Below are 21910 nucleotides of genomic sequence, written 5' to 3' on the forward strand. Positions count from 1 at the left end.
GTGAGTCCATCACTCCTTCAGCTTTATGGAAGTAAAATCCAAAATCACCTTACACATAAATAAAGACTGATGGAATCACAAGAAAAAGCTAAGTCCCTGTTTCAGTGTTGGCAGGCATAAAATACTCCATTACCCACATGTCCAACATACAGTACATGCCACAGTCAATCAGTGTGGACTTTATTTCCCACTAACCATTGCGCTGGGACGACTAAAAAGTATTCCTGAACAAGATACAGTTTTTTTAAGGCTTTATTTAAGGCTCCAATATTTTATTTACACCGATGGATTGTGTTAGTCAAACCTACTTTTTTAAATAATATCTGAAAAACTTCTTTCTGGCTGTGAACGGATGTAATTGGCGGCGTTTTCTAACCATGACACATGTATCGCTGTTAGGTTTTAGTTGTCCCCCTTCCTTCTTGTTCGACGCGGAACCAAAGTCAGGGTTGAACAATGTCTGAGTCAAGTAGCTCCTACAAACCTGTGAGCCATGTCGTTTTCGACATGGATGGATTACTATTAGGTGTGGAAAAGTACTTGATGTGTGTCATGTGTAGTTTTGTTCATTATTTCATACGTGGTTGCACCTATGCTAAAGCTACGTTGATACCGAATGTGATTCATTCACTTTGAGTCCGTGCGTGAATTGCTCGCTAAAAAGATAAATTTAAAATTTCTTTGCACATGGCGAAAATATCGTACCACGTCTAACATTCTTTAATAGAGTACTAATAATTTTATTGTCTGTTGGTGAATTCGGCATTCATCTAAGGTCGCAATCTGAGCGACAAGCCTTAGAAATTCAACGTTGACTATTGTTAAAGCTGGCTCACGTGGATGCTAGTTACCCCCAAATGTCAATCACATGAAGTGGTTGCAGCGATGACCCACTTTAGAAAGTTAAGGTTTCTCTGACAGTTAGAAGTTATTTAGCAATCACTCATGTGCCGAATTAAATATTTGTGTCCACTGACAATCTTAAATACACATTACATAATGTTTGGTGATTGTATATCTACGGCTAAGCCCAACGACCACAAATACATTTATATTGTAACGATGTTTCGCGTGACACTAAAGCGCCACTTAAGACTCTCATTCCTGAGAGGAACATGTCTGGGTTATCATTTCATGTATATGAAACATTGATCATGTCATTATTAAAAGTTCAACTTAGTTAGATGTGAGTTCTGCAGTCCATTAAGGAAGTACAGTTGAATGCTGTACTCTGAACAGTGTAAGTGGCAGTGTACCAAAGGTTCCATTCATACCCATTCCTAAAGTATATTACATGTAATTGAAATGAATTTTCTTTTTGTATTCTTCTAATTTTAGACACAGAGCGACTGTACACTGTGTCCTTCCAGGAAATATGTGACCGCTTTGGAAAGCAGTACACATGGGATCTGAAGTCATCAGTGATGGGCAAAAATGCTCTGGATGCTTGCCGTATTATTCGGGACACTATGGATCTTCCTATCACAGCTGAGCAACTCCTTGCTGAAAGCAGACAGATACAAGAAAGGATCTTTCCCTCTGCCAAACTCATGCCAGGTATGCCTGATCTATAACAGCATGTAACACAGAGTGCCATATTTTAGGCCTTTTACAAGAGAATACAGAAATATAAAACAGGGAAATGCAACTGATTTGTTCTCTGCTCAAGGGCAGCCTATCATGCGCTCTTGTGTGGGCTGCTGTCCTCTATTCTACATGCAGGAGTATTGCTCCTTCTATTTGTGTACATGTGCATGCAGCCATGCAGCTGTTGGGGCATGCAACCAATTCAAGAGGGTTTTGACTGCGACAGCTTGATTTCAACAGTTTAAAGTTGTTTCTGTGAATGTGAACATTAGAAACTGGTTCAGAAAGAAAAGCACGTCTTTGAAAATGTATCCATTGGTGTTACATGAGGATGGTGATTCAACAGGTGCAGCAGTCACTCATAATTTAATTCATTGCATCTGTAAAATATCCTGTCATCATTGAATCGTACGAATCGAACGAGGAGCAAATGTTCACTGTTTAGAACATCACACAGCTGTATTTAGCCACTGTTGATCAGATCACATAAAATTGTAATCATTCATGATAGCAGAGACAGTCTACAATTCTGTCTGTGATTCTGCCTCAGCTATAGAAAACTAAGGGAAACAGGTGTGCATCTTCACAGATCTAAAGTAATGGCTTTGAACACTCCACTTCAGTTCTCAAAAACACTCAATTTCTAAGTTTAGAACAAAAATATTGCCTTCAGTGGTAGACACCAGTGGGGCAAGTGCTGTCATATCTGAGATTACAGAAGCATTTGTAACATTTTCCTTGAACACACGATGGAGAAACTGGAAAACTGTTTCATGATGGTGTCGCTTAGCTTTTTCTATATACTTTTAACTATGTATGCATGACTGGAAAGACAAAGGGACATAGACTCTGTGTTTACGGTACAGTAGCCTTGTCCTCGCTTTGTGACATACATAGTCTAGATTTGTGGATTTTATACATTTCAGAATTGGAATTTATGGTGAAGTGGTAACACAGAGCAGCAGTGTTTAGTGTGCACATAGAAATGAGTGCAGTGTACCTGTTCTCCTCATGTACCAGGTAAATTGAGGAGTGTGTTCATGAGGTTTTATAGACCATCATCCTTGACTATGTAGATTAAAATCTGCTGTTTGGTCACCACTAAAATTAAAAATAAGAATAAAAACATATGTGTAATGTCTGGGAAAGAGCTCAACAGGGGTTTTTATTGAAAACATTAGCTTTGTATTGTGACAAACTGATATATTAGTCTAACCTTAAGTCTCATTTTGCAACTTGTGTACCAACCAGGTGTGGAGAAACTGGTGCACCACCTGCAGAAGCACAATATCCCCATTGCAGTGGCAACTAGCTCAGCTGGTGTGACGTTCAAGTTGAAGACGAGCCAGCACAAAGATTTCTTCAGTTTGTTTCATCACATTGTTCTGGGTGATGATCCTGAGGTGAAGAACAACAAACCTCAACCTGACTCTTTCCTGGTCTGTGCCAGCAGATTCAGCCCTCCTGCTTCTCCAGAGAAGGTGAATACCACAGATTACAGCTGTACCATGTCTTAAGTCATGCTTTGTCAGCTGTGAGCAGAGATATCTAGATGCAAATTTGGTCAACGCAGTTCGAATTGAGGTGAACGTGTTTCCACTCGAGTTACAAAGCTTGAACTTGCTAACTTGATGAATTTCGCAAATCTCCAGCACCATTAGACCAGCACTCGCATTCACCACTTAGCTCAGTCGTATCAGGTGGAATCACTGTTGAACTAATGAAAGGTACAAAAAGATTCAATTGTGTTTAAGATTTAAACTCTAAAACCATCAAAACCAATAATGCAGTAAATGATGGATGGTTTGATGTGACAAATGCACCTTCAATGAAGATCACCTTGTCTTAGAGAAGGTCTCAGATGAACCGCAAGCTGTCAGTCACCTGCTGCCCAGCTCCACCATCTAAGTTACACTTCATATGCAACTGCAGTCTCACTCCTACTTTCTGCTGTAACCTTTTTCTCTTCTCTCACTCTGTCATTTGGCTGGGTAATTTAGTCTGTTTATTCATTGTTAATTAGGGCTGGGGGCCTGTTTCTATTTTGACATCGTCCAGTTGTGGTTACGGATGGGTTATCCGATCACCAGGGGGCTGCAGGAGTCGGAGATGGTCAGGGGAGCTATGTCACAGCATGCCAGTGAAATGTCCACATGGACAACTTGGGGTCAGGAAATTTAATTGTTAAAGCTATAAACTATTAAAAAACAAACAAACAAACAAACAAAAAACATAAACCACCATGTTCTGAACATTATACTGTAAAATGTGATTTTGCCTGTTTGTTATTTTAACATATTATCCTATGTCAGTAGGACAAATGATGACTGAGGTTGTTATAATAACATGAAATTGCTAGTTTAAAAATGTCTCAACGACAAAATAAATGCTAAATTAGAATTTTAAGTCCAACTGAATTAGTAATGTGTGTCAACCTGACTTTGGGGACAGTGCCGGGATTAAAACGCATACGTCATCACGTTTTTGTGACTTGAAATACATTATGGGCAGCTGTGTGTTGAAAACACGTGCTCCGTCCCTCCCATTCCCCTTTTCGGATGCAACCTGGAGACCGTATGGATGTTGGGAGGCTGTCGTCTACGACATTTTGTTTCATTAACATACTTTACCCTAACCCTAACCCTAACCCACTAACCCTTTTAATTAAGCTAAAATAAATTTATGTTGAAAGTAGCCAGTTAAGGTGGTTTGGACATCTGGTAAGGATGCCCCCTGGGCACCTCCCCAGGGAGATGTTCCAGGCACGTCCAGCTGGGAGGAGACCACAGGGAAGACCCAGGACTAGGTGGAGAGATTATATCTCCTCACTGGCCTGGGAATGCCTCGGGATCCCCCAGTCAGAGCTGGTTAACGTGGCCTGGGAAAGGGAAGTTTGGGGTCCCCTGCTGAAGCTGTGGCCCCCGCGACCCGACCCCAGAAAAGCAGTTGAAAATGAAATGAGATGATAAATTTGCAATTCAAATAAAGACACTGAGCAGTTCAATCAATTAATAAATCCAAGTCAATTTAACTGATGCAAAAGGTTTACACAACTGACCATTTTAATTAAGCTGAAATAGATTTACAAGTTCAGACAACTACCTGAAGGAGTTAAATCAATTATGAAATCTAAATCAGCCAAACTAACGCAGATGTTTACACAACAAGGAATATTTAATGGAGATAACAAATTATTTTTTTTCACTTAACTTAAGGACTCATATTTTTAAGTTGAAACAAAATGTTAGATTTTACAGTGTACAAACACTGAAATTGAAACATAAAACAGCAAACTTGAACTTCTCCGTCCAGGACTAGGCATGGTGGAAAACGTTGTCATATTGATATTCAAGGTGTGTTAATTGATTCACAGTGTCTGTGACAGTTCTTCCGCTGAGCGATATCCAAGAAAAAAAAATCCACCTTAAAAGGTGCCTGTAGCCATCGGTAGCCTTCGAGTGGCACAGTGAATTAAGTTGTTTTTTCTCTGGTCTATTGTTAGCCAATGTTAACTAGATGAAAAGGCAGCATTGTGCGAATTCATTATTGTTAAATAATGCATCTACACAACATTAATCAGTTGAACAGTCCCAGTCGCCCCTGAGAGTCATCATTGATTAGCTTACCAACCCCTGGCAATTGGCAAAAAGTCCATAAGTCATACTTCACCTTCAACAGCATTGGTTTGTTCTTGGTCTTCAAACCACTCGTCTTCCAGGCTGGCCCTTCCCTGGAGCTGACAACGATTCACTGGTCGTACTACAGGAGGTAACACTGAAGTTTTCTGAGAATCACAAAGCTTGTCTATTGGATTCAAGAGTTGGCTAAATGTTGTATTGAGTCAGTATATTTGTTTCCTTCCTGCAATCCTGAAGATGAATGTTTTGTTGAGATAAAGATGATGGAACTATTCATAAAGTCAGTCTGACATTTGATTGCATGGTCAGCTATAGTTGACTAATGTATGTAAACTTGCCACCGTAGGAACAGTGGCTACATAACCTTTGAAACGATAGCATTTCTTTACCCAGATGCCAAAGGTAAGCTTATAGATATTACAGTCTTCAAGCTGTGGAAAAGTCTGTGCTCAACGGCATCATGTTCCAGTTAACCTTATGTTATCTTAAACATTGCAATTCCAAATCATCACATTCAGGCATGAAGACAGAGTTGCATTGTGACATATCCATGAAAAAGAAATGGCAATGTGGTTTGTAATTAAACCTATAAAATTAACTTGTCACCCGTACTAATTAAGGGGGCTGAGTAGATGGACATGCCGCTCTACCTGAAATGTGTCTAAATACACAGTAGGTATAACATCTTAGTTCTAATCCCTTCAATCATTGATATATAATCTAATCACCAGTTGGCACAAGCCTGATTTTAATCACTCCCTCCTGAACCCTACCCAACATGCAGGTAACCATTAACTGATGAATACTGCTTTTCAAATGCAACAATATTAAAAGAACACACAGTAACAACTGGGAGTAATCTGTTGGAATCTAATCAGTTCTAATGAATCTCATCAATTCATTTTGCTTGCATTGTAAATCCTCAAATGAGAGCTTGTAAATGGCGTGTGCAAAACAATAGAAACACCTCTCAATATAATGCAGATCATGGCCTAAGCTGGACTGTGCACAGCTCTAAATTCTGAGGGTTATTTTGTGACCTGTAATATGATTCTAGAGAGCTCAGAGCTTAGATGTACCATGAAAACACCAGTGCAGCATGTTGAGGAGACGCAGAACTACATGTCAACATCATGTCAGCCAGTATGCCTTCATGTCTGTCGATCTAGTTGTATTTACCTGCCTGTGTGTCAGCCAATAGCTTTTCATTTGCAGCTAATGTGTTCCATTTTCAGTAATGCAGACAGGGCCTGATATCAGCCACTCTCTGCGCTGACAGACACACTCTTCGACTGTGGCACTTTGCTCAAATGTAGTGAGCTTTCAGGGTTCATGGGCTGTACGAGATATATTTTCAGACACCCTGGAAGCCTTTTGCTGTGTTGAGTCAGTTTAAAATAGCTGCCAAATATCTCACTAAAAGACACCAAATAACAGTGTCAGCCCTGACCTACTTTCATGAAAACAGTCACACTGTAAACCATGTGTAAAAAAAAATGTTGTACTGTGCTAATTTGAACAAGTCTATAATTGATCATTGTTCAGTGCAAAGCATGCTAATTGAATATGTAGCTGAATGACATTCTCAGCTTTCCTAAAGCGAAATATTTTCAGTCCCTCCTAGCATTTCCAAGTGGTATTATTATTGCTGCCATGTTGCAAAGACAACCAGATCGCTTTCTGTTTTCCTCAGAGCCCAGCAATTACCAAAAAGACAGGACACACTGCATTCATTTCCAAATTTCTGTGAAGAAGCGATCAACACCACTTTGGAAATATGAGAGAAGAAATAAGCAGGTTCAGTAAAGTGAAACTGTCATAGCATTATATGGAGTAATAACATGGTATGGTGGAGTATTGCTTCACATAAACAAGTAACTACAGCAGAGGTTGGTGTAGCGTGGGGAGTAAAAGGAAACATTAAGAGAGAAAATGGGAGTTCCTTCATTCATTTAATCTATAATGGAGACATAAAAGCAGATAGAAATGGTGGCAGGCGGATTGGACCACTAGTCAGCCCTAATTTTCCCCGGAGATGGTACCTGGTAGCAGACAAATGCCAATGATGTCATTATTCTTTAGCCATTACATCACATTGTGCAATCAACATTTACTTCACAATGATGCGTTACAGCAAAAACACGTCTGTTGTCACTTAAATAAGATTAAATTCCGGTTTAATTTGTGTAGCGGAGTTGTGTCGTTGTGTCTTTTTAGGAATTTACTATATGTAATGCACATTGTCACAAATCATAATCTTATCATTACCTGGTTCTGTTCCAGGAGTTAGAAAACCTGCTGACAAAGTTGTTGTCACAGCAGGACAGAGAAGACTGAATGGTGTAGACTTTTTTAGGCAGTAGCTAAAATGTTGAAAAAGGACTTTAAAGCTTGTGTGAATATTATAGATAAGAGAGAAGCAGTACCCGGGTGGTGTAAGTACCTGCTGATATTTTCATGAGAGCTGTAGTTTTTCCTATACTTAAAAGTGAATTATTGTTAAACTTTATTAAAATCAAAAATGGTTTAAATTCACATAGTTAGTGATTTGGTATATCCCCATTTATATAAATATAGAAATTATAAGTTACAGATAGGTGGATGCCTTACTGTTGTAGGGTGATTGACACTACTGTATATGACTCATTTAACTGCTCGTCAGGGAAGTTCTTCTTGTCTCTGGTTGTTTTGGCATATAGTGCTCTGTAGTGCTTACCACAGGGCAGAAGTTGGAACAGATTGTATCCAGGGTGTCTGCAGTAAATTTTCTGACTCTGGAGCAAGTCCTGAATGGAGGCCTTGTGACCAATGTTGCAGTTTATTCCTGACCTATTTGGTGCCTGGTCCAAATCAGACTTTGATGGATGTACAGAGAATCGACAGGATGACTGCAGAATAAAACTGCATTAGCGGCTTTGGCAGGTCGAACTTTCTGAGCTGGTACCTGTGTGATGTTCGCATCAGTGTTGGAGGTATGGCAGGTATGGTGATGGAGCAGTATTGAGGGGGCTCCTGCTAAAGCCGCTGTCATCTCTATAGTTTTAGAGTATGCTGAGCTCCAGGTTGTTCTGACTGCATCAGAGGGCCAGCTGTTCAAGCTCCTGTCTTTATGCAGACTCTTCAATGTCCTGGATGAGGCTTAAGACCGCTATGTTGTCTGCATACTTCAGGAGTTTAACAGATGGATATCTGGAGGTTCAATCATTGGTGCATGGGAAGAATAGCAGTTGGGAGAGTGCACATCTCTGAGGGGCACCAGTGCTGACTGTCACAGTACACAAACAGTAGTGCTACACTACTGTTACACTGTAAGGGATTAACGAGTAATGGGTATAATCAGATTTTGTTCTGTCACTCATTGTGCTTGGAAACCAGACCATGAACTTTTCAGTTCCTTTTCTAGGCATTACCTTCAACGAGCACATGCTCTGCATTCATTTTTGTTAAGGCCAACCATGCACAAAGTTTGATTTGGCAACATGCCCTTGGAATATGAATCCTGTAAAACAAAAAGAAGAGAAATAACTGGATTTTTTAAAACATGAAAATGACGTTTCATTTGAAGTGCTTGATGTTACCTGTAGCCACAGTGCAGGGGCTGCAATAACATGTTACCTGTTCTAATATGGAGCACTGTCAGCTCACATAGCATTTTAACAGGAATAAAATGGAGCAAATCAATCAGCATATCTTGTTAACCATGTCACAATCCCCACATGTCCTGCTGCTTCCATCTACTTTGATGGGTGTTTTTTTTTTTTTTTTTTAAAGTATGTAGATGACTGGATACATGTAATGTGGGTATTTTAGTCATCAAGGGGCCTTATACTACAGCAGTTGTTGAAAGCCAATCCATGTATGTGACAGCACAAAAAGCTGTAGAATTTACTCCCCATACTCTCCACAGACCCTACTGTACATACAATCCACTGACCACCATTAGAAAAGAGATTCTTGCAAAACTGTTGATTGGTCAGTAATGCGAATTACTATTATTGTTAGTCGTATTATGAATTGTAAACCACAAAGACTTCATATTTTGAAATCTTTCTGAAAACCTTTTAGATACTTGTGCGTAAATTTTACAGGACGGACGGGCAGGGTCAGGTAAAGAGTGTAATCTGGGGCTGCACAATGAGGAAGCAAACCAGGAAGAGTAAAAACTTTTTCAGTGTGTAGGCTGTGTCAGCATTACATTAGTTGAACCTTATAATCTTCACAAATGTAGTATTTCTTGCATGGTTGTTAGACTTAGCCTATATTAGTTTTCATAAGGTGCATCCATACATCCATTTTTTGGAAATGCTTGACTTCCTGCTGAAAATGTTGACACACCTCTCACTCTGGTTATACTGAATTCGGTGGAGCAGTTATCACATGCCGTACGGTACATCATATACTAAGTGCTGCTTTCTCCACAACAATCCCAGAGAGGACATGGTCATAAACCTGCTCTCAGTCCGCAAAACACATGCAAACTTCCGTGATTGGTATCCTGGGAAGGATAGAGAGCAGGTCCACTGTTCTGCAACCAGAAGGAAATTGGCGTAGCTCCCTCTGAATCTGCAGTTTGGACAAGTCTCTTTGGCATAAGCCTTTCCCCCAATAGCTGGAGCATGCTTTTTGTTACCATTTTTAAAGAAGGGAATCATCACTACCTTGGCCAGTTTGCAGGGCCTGTCATTGAAGAAGGTTTGTAGAAGACAGCCTTGTGTCTTGACCCCTCAGCATTTCAAATCTCATGCACCCCTGATGTCTTGCCACTGTTGAGCTTTTTGACAATGCTAGAAAATGTACAAGGCTTCCCACAAGCCTCCCAACTCTGCCTCTTCCATGGAGAAAGTGTCAGGCATTGTATAGTGTATGGTCTGTATTAGCATACCATGTTCCTAATATACACCATCAAGAGTAATTGGGGTGCAATAGATAATGAAGGATTTACAGATGTACTGGTTACCAAAAGACATGTGCCATTTAAATACTGACGCTAACTGAGGAGGTTCTCAGTTCAGTTGCGAAGTGAAGGTTGCATGTTCTTTAGATAGATAGATAGATAGATAGATAGATAGATAGATAGATAGATAGATAGATAGATAGATAGATAGATAGATAGATACAGATGGAGTGGCCTCGAAATTCCCCTCCAGGCCAGAGGCCATCCAGCTCCCAGCTGGCTCCCAGCCTGCCAGCCAGCTACCAGTCCCCCCCTCCTCTTGGGGGTGTGCCCAAAATCCTCTATAAACACGCCTCTTCATTCAATTGCAGGGTGTCACCAGGAGATGGCGTGTCCCTCACAGGAACACATCTCAAGGGCAAAGATTTTTACTCCACTACATTCATCTGCTTTAGTAGGCTTATTTGTAGTTAGGCAGTCACAGTTACTCAACTATTTTACGTTGATTATTTAGATCAACTTAGAAAAATATTTCTCGCACAAAGTCTTAAAAAAGTCTTAAATGTGTGTTTCCATCAGCCTGTTTTAATGCATATTTTCGATTTGCAAACAGGAAATTCCTTAGTTTTTCTCTTACAATATACTGTATGAATGTTTTTGTGATTGTTGCGATCAAAAAAAAAAAAAACTCATGTAAAGAAGTTGTATATAATCACTTCCTATATGATAATAACCATACTTCACATTACAGAAACAGTCGAAAAGATTCAGTTCCCATCTTAAAAAAAACCCAAACAGTTTTAACTTGAGAATGAGAAGCATCAGCTCAAAATTACGAAATCATGTGGCGGGGATGTGGCGCAGTTGGTAGAGCCTTCGCCCTATGTATGAAGCTCTCTGCAGCGGCTGCAGACGATTCCGTCTTCGAAAAAAAAAAAAGTTACAAAATCATTCCTGAGTCATAAAAGTGATGTAGCTTTACAAAACAGCCTGTGACTCCAAGAATAAACAGGCTCCATCTGTTTACATAGAGTTTGCTTTTGATAATTATCAACAAAAATGATGACCTAATTTTACTTTACATGCGCTGGAACAGAGACAGAGCTGCAGGAGCAGAGCGCGTCATCTGGAGAGTCCAGGGCTCGCCTATGTCTTCCGCAACAGGCGCGCGGCTCTCTGCAAAAATAGACCAGGAAGCGGCTAGTTGACAGTCATATTAGTATTGGTTGAATATGCGCTAATTTTTGCGATCGCAAGATTTCCTGGTCGGACTGATAATATACATTTTGATGCATGAGGGAGGTGGGAAAGTTGGCTTATCCATAAATGTAATTAAGTGTAATGGAAACATTTAGTGAAGTCTATAAAGTAGCCAGCGACACAATATTAATAGCTGTGGCACAAATTGATTTTTAATTACTGGGGGTACGCGCTCCCCTCAGCCCTCCACCTATTTTACTGGCCATAGCGAGTCTGTGGGACAGTGGGGGCTGGGAGCCTGTTTGGCTGGCGACCATCCATTGAGTTAGAACAAAGGATACACTGTAATGCAAATAATGACTTTTCAGCCAACAACGCGGCCGGCTCGACACTACACATGCCTGACAGAGTGACAGACAGGAGAACATCGTGACGCCCGTGGTGATGATGCGCGATGTGTCAGTGAAACTACAGGTTTACTCAGCTCTGAAATGTGCCGGGAGTTAATCGCTTCAAATGCACAAATGCAGTGAAGTTCACAAACCACCAACAGTTTATAGAATAGGATGGACTGTCTATCAGTGGCCATTAGAGCAGCTCTCTAATAATTAAAATAGATGTCACACTGTGCGGAAGAGCTTAATAAGTTAACAAGAGATTTGGCCACGACAGCTGAAACAATGAAACAATTGGATTTATACTTTATCCAAAATCGGGGTGCAATATTGCATGCCACGGATTAGATAGATACAGAAATCATCATCTGAGAAATACTCATGATACTGATTTCACTGTTTCTTGGCCGTTTTCATGTGTGTGTGTTAACTGATTGGCCAATAAAAACAAGTAGATTGGCCCATCTACATCGGCCCATTGGCCCTTTATGCCCCACAACATTGTTTTTTTTCATGGGTCTGATTGGCCCATTAGGATTATTCATGATTGAATGTCGGTGTCGTGCGGGGGATGAGGCTCGCTGGCTGCGGAGGGAGAGTTGATGTTGTAGTAAGAACCCGTCTGCCTGGTCTAACATGATGAAGTCATGTTGAACATTTCCGTTTCCCAAAAAAACATTTCTTTGAGGTGCAGCGGCACAATATTAATATCAAACACGCGTGCACAACGCCTGACGTAAAAAAATGCATTCTTGGTGCGCTTCTGAGCACTATGTTTACCCGCGACTATAACTTTTTTTAATAGTTACTGTTTATATTCATCGCGTGAACAGTCTGAAAAAAGAGACAGAGACACAGAGAGGAGGACACAGACAGTCACACAGACAGAGTGATGAAAAAGATCAGTGATAATTAACTACAGTATATTAAGCCTATGATGTTGAACATCGCAGTTCGCAGTGCGAGCCGTCTGCTGCGCTCCGCAGCCGCCTGTGAAGGCGAACGAAATCTGGAACCTTTCAGCTCAATGACATGGCTTTGAAAGCACCAAGTGACTTGTTTTAACGAATTTCGTTAGATTAAAATATGTAGAACTGTAAAATATCACTTCCATGAGGCTGTTCAGTCAGACATTAACAGATCACAGGCTGAAATTGGCATTTCATCCTCCTGTCCCTCCCTCTTCAGCGCACTGTAAATGATTTCTGTCCAGTAATATACTGTACACACACATACAGGACTCTGCGTATTGCTGGTCACCGCATCAAATAGCGACCCGCAAATCTAAAATGCGCTACAAACAGGAAACCCACCAACTGAAAAGCAGAGTGGCTCCGCGAGTCAGGCAGAGTATGAAACATTTAACTGTTTAGCAGTTCAGAGTGCTAGAAAAACGCGACGCACAACTTCTGTTATTCACGATTAATTTTCTGGGCACGAATCACTGGGCACGCGGAGATGCGCTGGGAGCCTCTCCAAAGGTGGAGAGAGATGTGGAGGAAAAGGCAGGATGGGCAGATGAGCAGATCCAAGAAGTTTGTGAACGAGCACTACAATAATATGGATGATTAAGCATAATTATATTTAAAAAACTGCACAGGGTGCTCTACTAGACAAGCAGTTTTTCTTACAGCAGTGGAGGCTATGTGCAGATCTAATGAACAACAAAGAAGACTCAGCAAAGCTGACACGGTAATGGTGACATCGAGCGAGTGCAGGTAGTTTCCGCAAATGGAGCTTAGGGGCGTTACGAGTTGGCCCCGCGCCGATGACGTCATCGCGGGGGATCTCATTACAGTCACGAACCCGCCTACTGCAGAGCAGGGACCGGTCACGGACACGCCAGGGCCCCAGCATGAAATTGGGGGAATTTCGAGGCCGCTCCATCTGTAGATAGATAGATAGATAGATAGATACTTTATTCATCCCCAAGGGAAATTCACAAGTTCCAGTGTATTTCACAAATTTTAAGTAAAAGGCATGCAGTAAATAATCTAAAAGCACAGCAAGCAAAGAATTTAAATTTAAAGGTATAAAATGTAAAAATGTCCACATGTCCAGTGCAATGTCCATTGCAAACAGAATTATGGGTAAAAATGCCCAAACAGAAGTAAGTAAAAATGTCCAGTGCAACAGAAAGCAAGTTTAAATGTCAAGTGTTTATATGAGTTTAAATGAGATGTCCAGAGTTAATATGTCCAGTGCAAACAGAAAGCAAGTTAAGGTGCATATTGAACAGAGTGTTGTACAGATTCCATTGAGAACATTGAGGAATGTTGATGTTAATGTTGACGTCGATGTTGGATCAGTGTCCTGTACTCCTCCTCCTCCTGTCCGTTCCTGATACAGCCCACAATAGCAGTGTCGTCTGCAAACTTTTGCACATGGCAGGACTCTGAGTTGTATTGGAAGTCCGATGTATACAGGGTGAACAGGACTGGACAGAGCACAGTCCCCTGCAGTGCTCCTGTGCTGCAAACCACGGTGTCAGACCTGCAGTCCCCCAGTCTCACATACTGAGGTCTGCCTGTCAGATAGTCTGTAATCCAGACCACCAGGTGGGAGCCTACTCCCATCTCTGTCAGTTTATCTCTGAGGAGCAGAGGCTGGATGGTGTTGAAGGCACTGGAGAAGTCCAAAAATGTAGTCCTCACCGCACCGCTGCCCCTGTCCAGATGGGAGAGGGATCGGCGTAGCAAGTAGACAATGGGGTCCTCCACTCCCACCTTCTCCTGGTTTGCAAACTGCAAAGGGTCAAGGGCGTGGCGCACCTGTGGCCTCGGGTGGTGTAGCAGCAGCCACTCCATGGTCTTCATCACATGTGATGTCAGGGCGACTGGCCTGAAGTCATTCTGCTCCCCAGGTTTTGGTCTCTTTGGGCCTGGGATGATGCAGGATGTTTTCCACAGCTGAGGGACCCTCCTTTGCTCCAGGCTTAGGTTGAAGTGGCGCTGTAGGGGGTCTCCCAGCTCCAACGCGCAGGCCTTCAGCAGTCGAAGAGATACTCCATCTGGACCCGCAGCCTTGCTGGGTTGAAACCTCCTCAGCTCTCCGCACAGCTGGTGTTACAACCCAGCTCGCTAGGGAAAGGACGTAACAAAAAAACAACTGATGGAAATGGTTGAAATTTGTTCAATTTATTTAAATCAAAGTTTTTTAGCACCCCTAATCCTAGTGAAGCTAACAATCAAAAAAACTAGTGTGTGCAAAATCAATCCCCCTATAACCTAGCTCAATTCGAGTCTGTTTGCCAAAACGATACAAAGAGCAGAGCTCTGACAAATCTGTCACAAATCAGTCGAGTCTCTCTTGTGCCAAGGACTGGTCACCAAAGATGCCAGCCAGATACCCAAAACGGTGGCAGCCGTAACACCTGGTTTGCTGTGAGCTTGGGTAGGGGGATGGTCTCCTCTGTGCTGGTGTCTAGAGGGAGAGAGAGGGAGAACAGAGGGTGGGGAGGGGGATGCAGTACGACTGTGAGGTGCAAATGAGTTGGGATGATCAAAGCTGTTGAAGACGTTGTTCAGCTGGTTCCCTCTCTCTACATCTCTTTCGATGGTGGCACCCCGCTTCAAGCTGCAGCCGGTGATGATCTTCATCCCGTCCCACACCTCCCTCATGTTGTTGTTCTGCAACTTCTGCTCCAGTTTCTTTCCGTACTGCTCCTTCACCTCCCTGAGCTGGACTCTGAGTTCCCTCTGCACGCGCTTAAGCTCCTGCTGATCACCATCCTTGAAAGCCCTCTTCTTCTGATTAAGAAGGCCCTTGATGTCACTCGTGATCCAGGGCTTGTTGTTAGCATAGCAGCGTACAGTCCTTAAGGGAACAACAACGTCCATACAGAAGTTGATGTAGTCAGTCGTGCCGTTCACAGCTCCCTCAGTGTCATCGCCGTGTGACCCCTGCAGTACATCCCAGTCTGTAGTTGCAAAGCAATCTCTCAAAGCCTGCTCTGCCTCAGGAGACCACTTCCTGAATGAGCGTGTGGTTGTGGGTAACCTCCTCACTCTTGGTTTGTAGTGAGGCTGAAGCAGAATCGGGTTGTGGTCTGCTTTCCCCAGTACAGGCAGGTGGCGCTGTATGCATCCTTTACGTTTGCAGAAAGTAGGTCAATAGTCCTATTTTCCCCTGGCTTTCTTCCACATACTGGAAGAAAGCAGGCAGGCTGTGTCCAGAGTCACGTGATTAAGGTCCCCAGAGATCAACACAAAGGCCTCAGGATGCTGTGTCACACACTACCTCCGCGTCAGCCCATAGAGGGATGTAAACAATAACAACAATGGCGTGTCCGAACTCTCTGGGCAAACAATAAGGATGCAAACTTACAGCCATAAGTTCGATGTCCCTGCAGCAGATGGAGATTTTGGTGCTTACATGCCCAGGATTACACCACCTTGTGTTGATGTATATGGCGAGTCCTCCTCCTTTTCTCTTCCCGCAGGCTTTTGTGTCTCTGTTTGCTCTGACTGTGCTGAAGCCGGGTAGCTCCACGTTAGCATCCGGGATGTTAGTTGTGAGCCACGTTTCAGAAAAGCACAACAAACTGCACTCTCTGTAGGTCTTGACATTTTTCACCAGTCCACTTTCTTGCTAGCTGCTTAGCGTTTAGCTTAGTGCCGGCAGCCTCGATACAGCCTCCTCACCTGGTCAGGTAACTGGGGAACCACACCAGCATGGGACTTGTTCATAGAGCGAGCAGTTGGTTCCTCGAATAAACGAGTTTAGGCTTATTAAAATCCATATCCACAGGATAGAGGTTAGTGACAAAAAAGGAGCACTGAAGCTCTAAAACTACAAAAAAGTACAAAATAGCACACAACACACACTGAGCTGCTGGAAGGGCTGCCACTCGCGACGGCGCCGGAAACGGAATGATAGTAGTTGTAGAAGTAAGTCTAGGGCTGGGTAACAATCATTTTTTGTTTAATTATGCATTGCCACAAACAGATGAAAAGAACATGACTATAAGAAATAGTGTTAAATTAAAACAGTTATGACTGAAATTATGGAATATCTGATCAAAACACTCTGGTCAACCATGTCTTGCCAACCTTTAGTACTCGATACATTGATAGTGCTGTAGACACAGTTCAGTTGCTACTCAGGTGTTAAGTTTTAGTACCCAGGCTTAAGTAAGAGCATAATTTTATGTGGGAATGAGAGTTGTAAACTTGTTTTTTTCTCCAAACAGCAGTATGATGTTCATTATTCAGCAGTCCTATCGTCGCTAATGTTCTAAACCTTTTGATAGGAGCCACATGTGACATTTTAGCTGTAAAACCCTGCATTTGAAAATGGCTTCTTAATAATATAAAAACCAAGGTGCGCTCAAAAAGGAATCGTTCAAAAAGTGAGCAATGATTGGCATTTTCCTCGTACTGAATTTGAATATTTACAACCTAATTTAACAGGGAAATTTGAGGCATCCAGTAGATACATTCTCGCTAACTTCTCTCCTCTCCTCTCACTTAAAAGGCTTTTTTAGCTGCAAATAGGTCTGCCTGTGGCACTGCGCACCTGATTTTTTAATCTGGAGCCAGCCACGGTTAGGGATGGCATTTTTCTTGATGAGATATGATACTGAGGCTCAGAGGGGGAATCGACAGAGTGTTCAGTGGAATAACGAATGATGATGCGTCACTCCCTGGCTCCCACTCCATGACAGAGGAGAGGAGGAGGGGTGAGCGGCAACGACACGAGACAGAGGGAAAGCTGGAGGGAGGAGGGTGGAGAGAACAGTATGGAAATAACACACATCCAATTGTCGGGGTTTTTTGCCCTAATCTCAACTCCAATGAAAAAAAATACCATCTTGTTTTCATTCATTGAGAGTCATGAAAAAGAGGCAGAAAAGCAGATGCTTGCCAAACATTTAAGTCCACACAGACAGACCTAGACTTAGCAATGAAATGGATTTCTTGACTTTGGCAATTTAAAGGTTGTCATCCATTTGCATTTTCAAGAAATACAGGTTATATATTGTATTTATGAGATATAAGTTGTACAGTTGTCAGCAGTCAGCGCCAGATGCTTCAATTAAATGTACGATGCATATCCACTTTAATAATTGTTAGCACAGAACAGTCTGCATACTAATGAATCTGTGTCTGTTGTTTGTCATCAGGCCTGAATCTAATGACAGCTCCGTAGTGTTAGCTATTGACAGAGACAGAGTAAATCTGTCCACTGTTTGGTCAAACCCCATTGGCTTCACCTCATGCCACCAGATAAAACCTCATTAACAAACACAAACCAAGTGCAGATCAGTGTAGATTTTTTATTTCAGTCTGTCCCTCTCATAGATAGTTCTATTTTTGTGACGTGATAGCCATCGTCACATTGTGCAGAAACCAGAATTTTAAGAATCGTATGAATTTGATGTGTCCAGCTCCACTTCCAGTCATTTTACTAGAGTTTACACCTACTGCTGCTCGAGGGAGCTCGTATGTAAGGGAGGTTCTGTTAAGGAAAAAAGGGGAATTGCGGCTCTTCCTATTCAGAAAAAACTATGTGAAAGGACACCTTTTAAATGAGAATTTAATCAATATCTCCAAATTATACTTTAATAAATGTAATTATTTTTCTGCATTGACTCTTCCTTGGCAAGCAAGCATCAAAGGCAACACAACTGCTGGAGTAATACAACACAGGAGGAGTTAGAAAACTGTAGCATGTCCTATTCAGAATGATTTTATGAAAATGGTCCATGCAGAAAGGCAAATATATTACATGGTGTGATTTAATGTGGTATTCAGAATGCCAGGGGCAGGGCAGCAAAAACTTCATGTCCCTCACTGTGAACACCGCAGTTCAGTGGCCTCACAGGTGAGTAATGTGGTGTCGACGCTGCTGTCTCAGCTGACCAAAAGTGAAAGAAAAAGTACTGCTCTCTTTTCCATGGAGAGCAGGGACATTTTTCAGAACTCCAAAGTAACACTGTTGATGAGACAGGAGATTTTACCAAAGGTGTGCTCAGCAGCCTGAAGAAGATTAATGAAACATGAAAGTGAGCTAGTTCATACCCACAATGATAGGGAGGGAGAGAAGCAGAGAGAACTAGTTCTCCCCTGGTCATTAATCATACAATGCATTACACCTGGGGAGTGTTTGATATTCCAGATATTCAAATCAGGTACAATTAAGACTCGAACATTTCTATCCAAACATTAAATTGGCCCATTACTGCTCTGACAAAGCTTACTGTATTCACCCCATGCCCGCCTTCGTGAAAAACACACCAGCCCATAGATTTTCAAATGCATATCTCTGAATTCATTTTTTTTATGTGAACGTGTTAAATGTACTGTAGGGAAGTGGTTGAGGTCTATACTGCGCTGAACCTTAATTAATTGATTATCAATCAGATAAAAAGAAAAAAGCTTCATCTTTTTAGTCCCAGCGTTTTATTTGAAGAAATTCCTCATCTTCTTGTGTAATGCTCTTTCAAGCATCTTGGCAAGGCAAGTAAAGACAATACCACTTTAATAAAGAAACGAAATTCAGTAAATGGACATTGGCAGACTTGTCAACCTTCCAGTTTTTTCTGTGATTCTCCAGTGTTTTACCCTTCTTTCTGCTGACCTCCCATTTATTATTATTTATTAAATTAGTTTCAATCTTTATAAAGAGAAAAGCTGGCTGTCACGTTGACAGGGAGCATAACCGAGTGGGCTGTTTTATATGTTTGGTACATTCTCCTGTGGTGAAGCGGGTGGCAGTTTATGCATTTATACTATCTCTTGCATTCATTGTAATCACCCTTTCCTATCCATTGTCTCACCAATTATGTTATGAAACATAATGTGTAAGTGATGTAAGTAATTAAAGCGTTATTTATAGAGCACAACACAGCGTAATGACAGACCACACAGCAAAAACAACAAAACTCAAAACCCAAAATGGAAATCTATGAAAACACTTGCTGATTAAAATGGGCTTTTAGAAGCTCCTTGATACAGTCCAAAGATTCGACAAATCTGATAGACAGGGGAAGATGATTCCAGAGGGTTAAAACAGCAAAGGCACGATTGCCTTTTGTTTTGCAGTTTGAGCAGGGGATGGATAAAAGGCTGAGATTAGAGGATTGGAGTGGTTGAGAAGTGGAATGCGGAATGAGGAGATCAGAAATGTAAAAGGAGCAAGGTCATGCAGAGCCTTTTAAGTAATCAAGAGGATCTAGTGGTTTATTCTTTTACAGGCAGTGAATGGATACAAGCAAGAACAAGGATAGGACTGTCGGATAGTGCTAGTTAATTGCCTGGCAGCTGCAAACTGTAAATGGCTTAGAGCAGCTTGATTGAGACGTGTAGACGGAATTACAATAATTGATGTTGGAGAAAATGAAAGTGTGAATAGTTAGTAGTTAATAGAATAGTTAAAGACCTATGGAAGACAATATATATCTGATTCTTGCAGTGTTTCTTGGCTGAAGAAAACAGAATTGGACAAGCTTAATAACATCTAAGTCAAAAGACATATATTGATCAAAGATGATCCCATGATTCTTACTGGTGGATATATGGTGGATATATTTGAGTGAAGTCATCTAATTAACTGCAGGAGACACGTTATCAGGACCAATTGTTAAGAATTTCTGTTCGGTCAGGGTTTAGGTGGAGGAACTTAAGAGATGTCCATTCTGTGGCAGCAGCTAAGCAGTCATGGAGGGAGGACAGTTGATTCAGGTTATTGGGTTCAGCAGAGAAAAAGATATGGGCTTCATCGGTGTAACAGTGATATGACACGTCTTAAAGTGGCTTAACAAACTTGTCCAAAGACTGACCCCTGAGAGACACCACACAGCAGAGGAGCTGAGGAGGACATGTGATTGTCGATATGGACATTATCTATTTGTCAAATGAAACCAATTTAAAGCTGTACCAGAAATACCAGCACAGTTATGCAGTCTATCAAGCAAAATGACATGACCGATGGTGTCAAAGGCAGCAGTCAAATCAAGTAGGATGAGAATGGAGTATTCACCTATTCTGCCTGCATTACAATAATACAATTGTGGCCAGAGAGTCAAGGGTGTGCCTGTGGGACCAGAGACATGTTGCACACAGTTAAAAGATTTGGACATGTTAAGCTATCAGATTCTGACCACCTAATTGTAGTCACTTACTTAATGTAAAAACAAGTGAACCCAATCCTTTTTGCTCTTAAATTTAAAGCAAGATGTTGCCTAGTGGTGATTTTGGGATTAACTGTGTTTAGCCTTTATAAGTAAGGGGTATGTGGACAGTGGTTAGGGTCGTGGGACAGACTGGGAGGGTTGATGTATGGATACTCCACATTGAGTTAACTAGTTCCTACATTAGTTAAAATCACCACCAGGCAACAGCTTGCTTTAAAATATTAGAGCAACAAAGATTGGGTTAACTAGTTCCTCACATTAAGTAAATGAATACACTGAGGTGGACAGAATCAGATACTTGGCTGTATCCACACTACATGATCATGGAGGTACAAAAACAGTTTGCTGTGCTTTCTCATTGCATGTGATGTGGGGTGGATACCCACATCCCAGACACAGTGGGCTTTTGGCAGTTTTCATACCCACATCTTTTCCCAGATCCCACAGATTATGAAACAGGTGCAAAAGAGCTGCTAAAGCATCCTCCATATTCATCCTGGTGGTTTGGTCAGGATAGCAGGTCCATCAATGACTGCCTGTCAGCATCAGGGCTCCTTGCTAGTTGTTTGACCCTTGATCAGCATATAATGTTTTAACAACATCCTGCTATGAGGTTCTTGCTTTTTCTCCCTTAGAAATATTTCATCTCTGCTTACTCTTACCTTGTTTTAGAGTCAGTCTTTCATTCTGGTGTCTCATCTCAGCTGGACTAATGTCACAAGCCTAAATAAATCATTAGTGGAAAAAACTGCAGCTGAATAAATGCTGCAGCAAGACTGTAAAACCACAGAGCTGTTTCTTGGCATCACTTAATTAGCTTCTTTGTCCTTTATTCGCTGCTCCTTTTAGATAGCTAGATCATCCTCTGTTTATACCAAACAAATCATAAACCTATGTAAATCATACTCTGTGTGTGAGAGAATTGTTACGGGGGAATACCTAGCAGATAAATAGGGATGGGATTCTTTTCAGGTGTACTGCAGGCCTTGTAGGTCAGGCTCAGCCTGCACAGACCTTCCCTTCTCATCTCCAGTGCAGTGTCAGAGAAATCAAGGCAGCA

At 41.7% G+C, this 21910-nt stretch overlaps 1 protein-coding gene across 1 annotated transcript in view; it reads left to right on the forward strand.

Annotated features, from left to right (window-relative positions):
* The first annotated feature begins 417 nt into the window (after positions 1-417).
* Positions 418-21910, forward strand: part of pudp (pseudouridine 5'-phosphatase) — a 42790-nt gene continuing 21297 nt past the window's right edge. Inside the window, exons 1-3 of the mRNA XM_070957792.1 lie at positions 418-526; positions 1339-1557; positions 2839-3068. Coding sequence (XP_070813893.1) covers positions 457-526; positions 1339-1557; positions 2839-3068 — 519 coding nt within the window. The 5' untranslated portion in view covers positions 418-456. The remainder of the gene's footprint in view (positions 527-1338; positions 1558-2838; positions 3069-21910) is intronic.

The sequence above is a fragment of the Chaetodon trifascialis genome, chromosome 24 (assembly GCF_039877785.1).
Source record: "Chaetodon trifascialis isolate fChaTrf1 chromosome 24, fChaTrf1.hap1, whole genome shotgun sequence".
NCBI classification, from domain to species: domain Eukaryota; kingdom Metazoa; phylum Chordata; class Actinopteri; order Chaetodontiformes; family Chaetodontidae; genus Chaetodon; species Chaetodon trifascialis.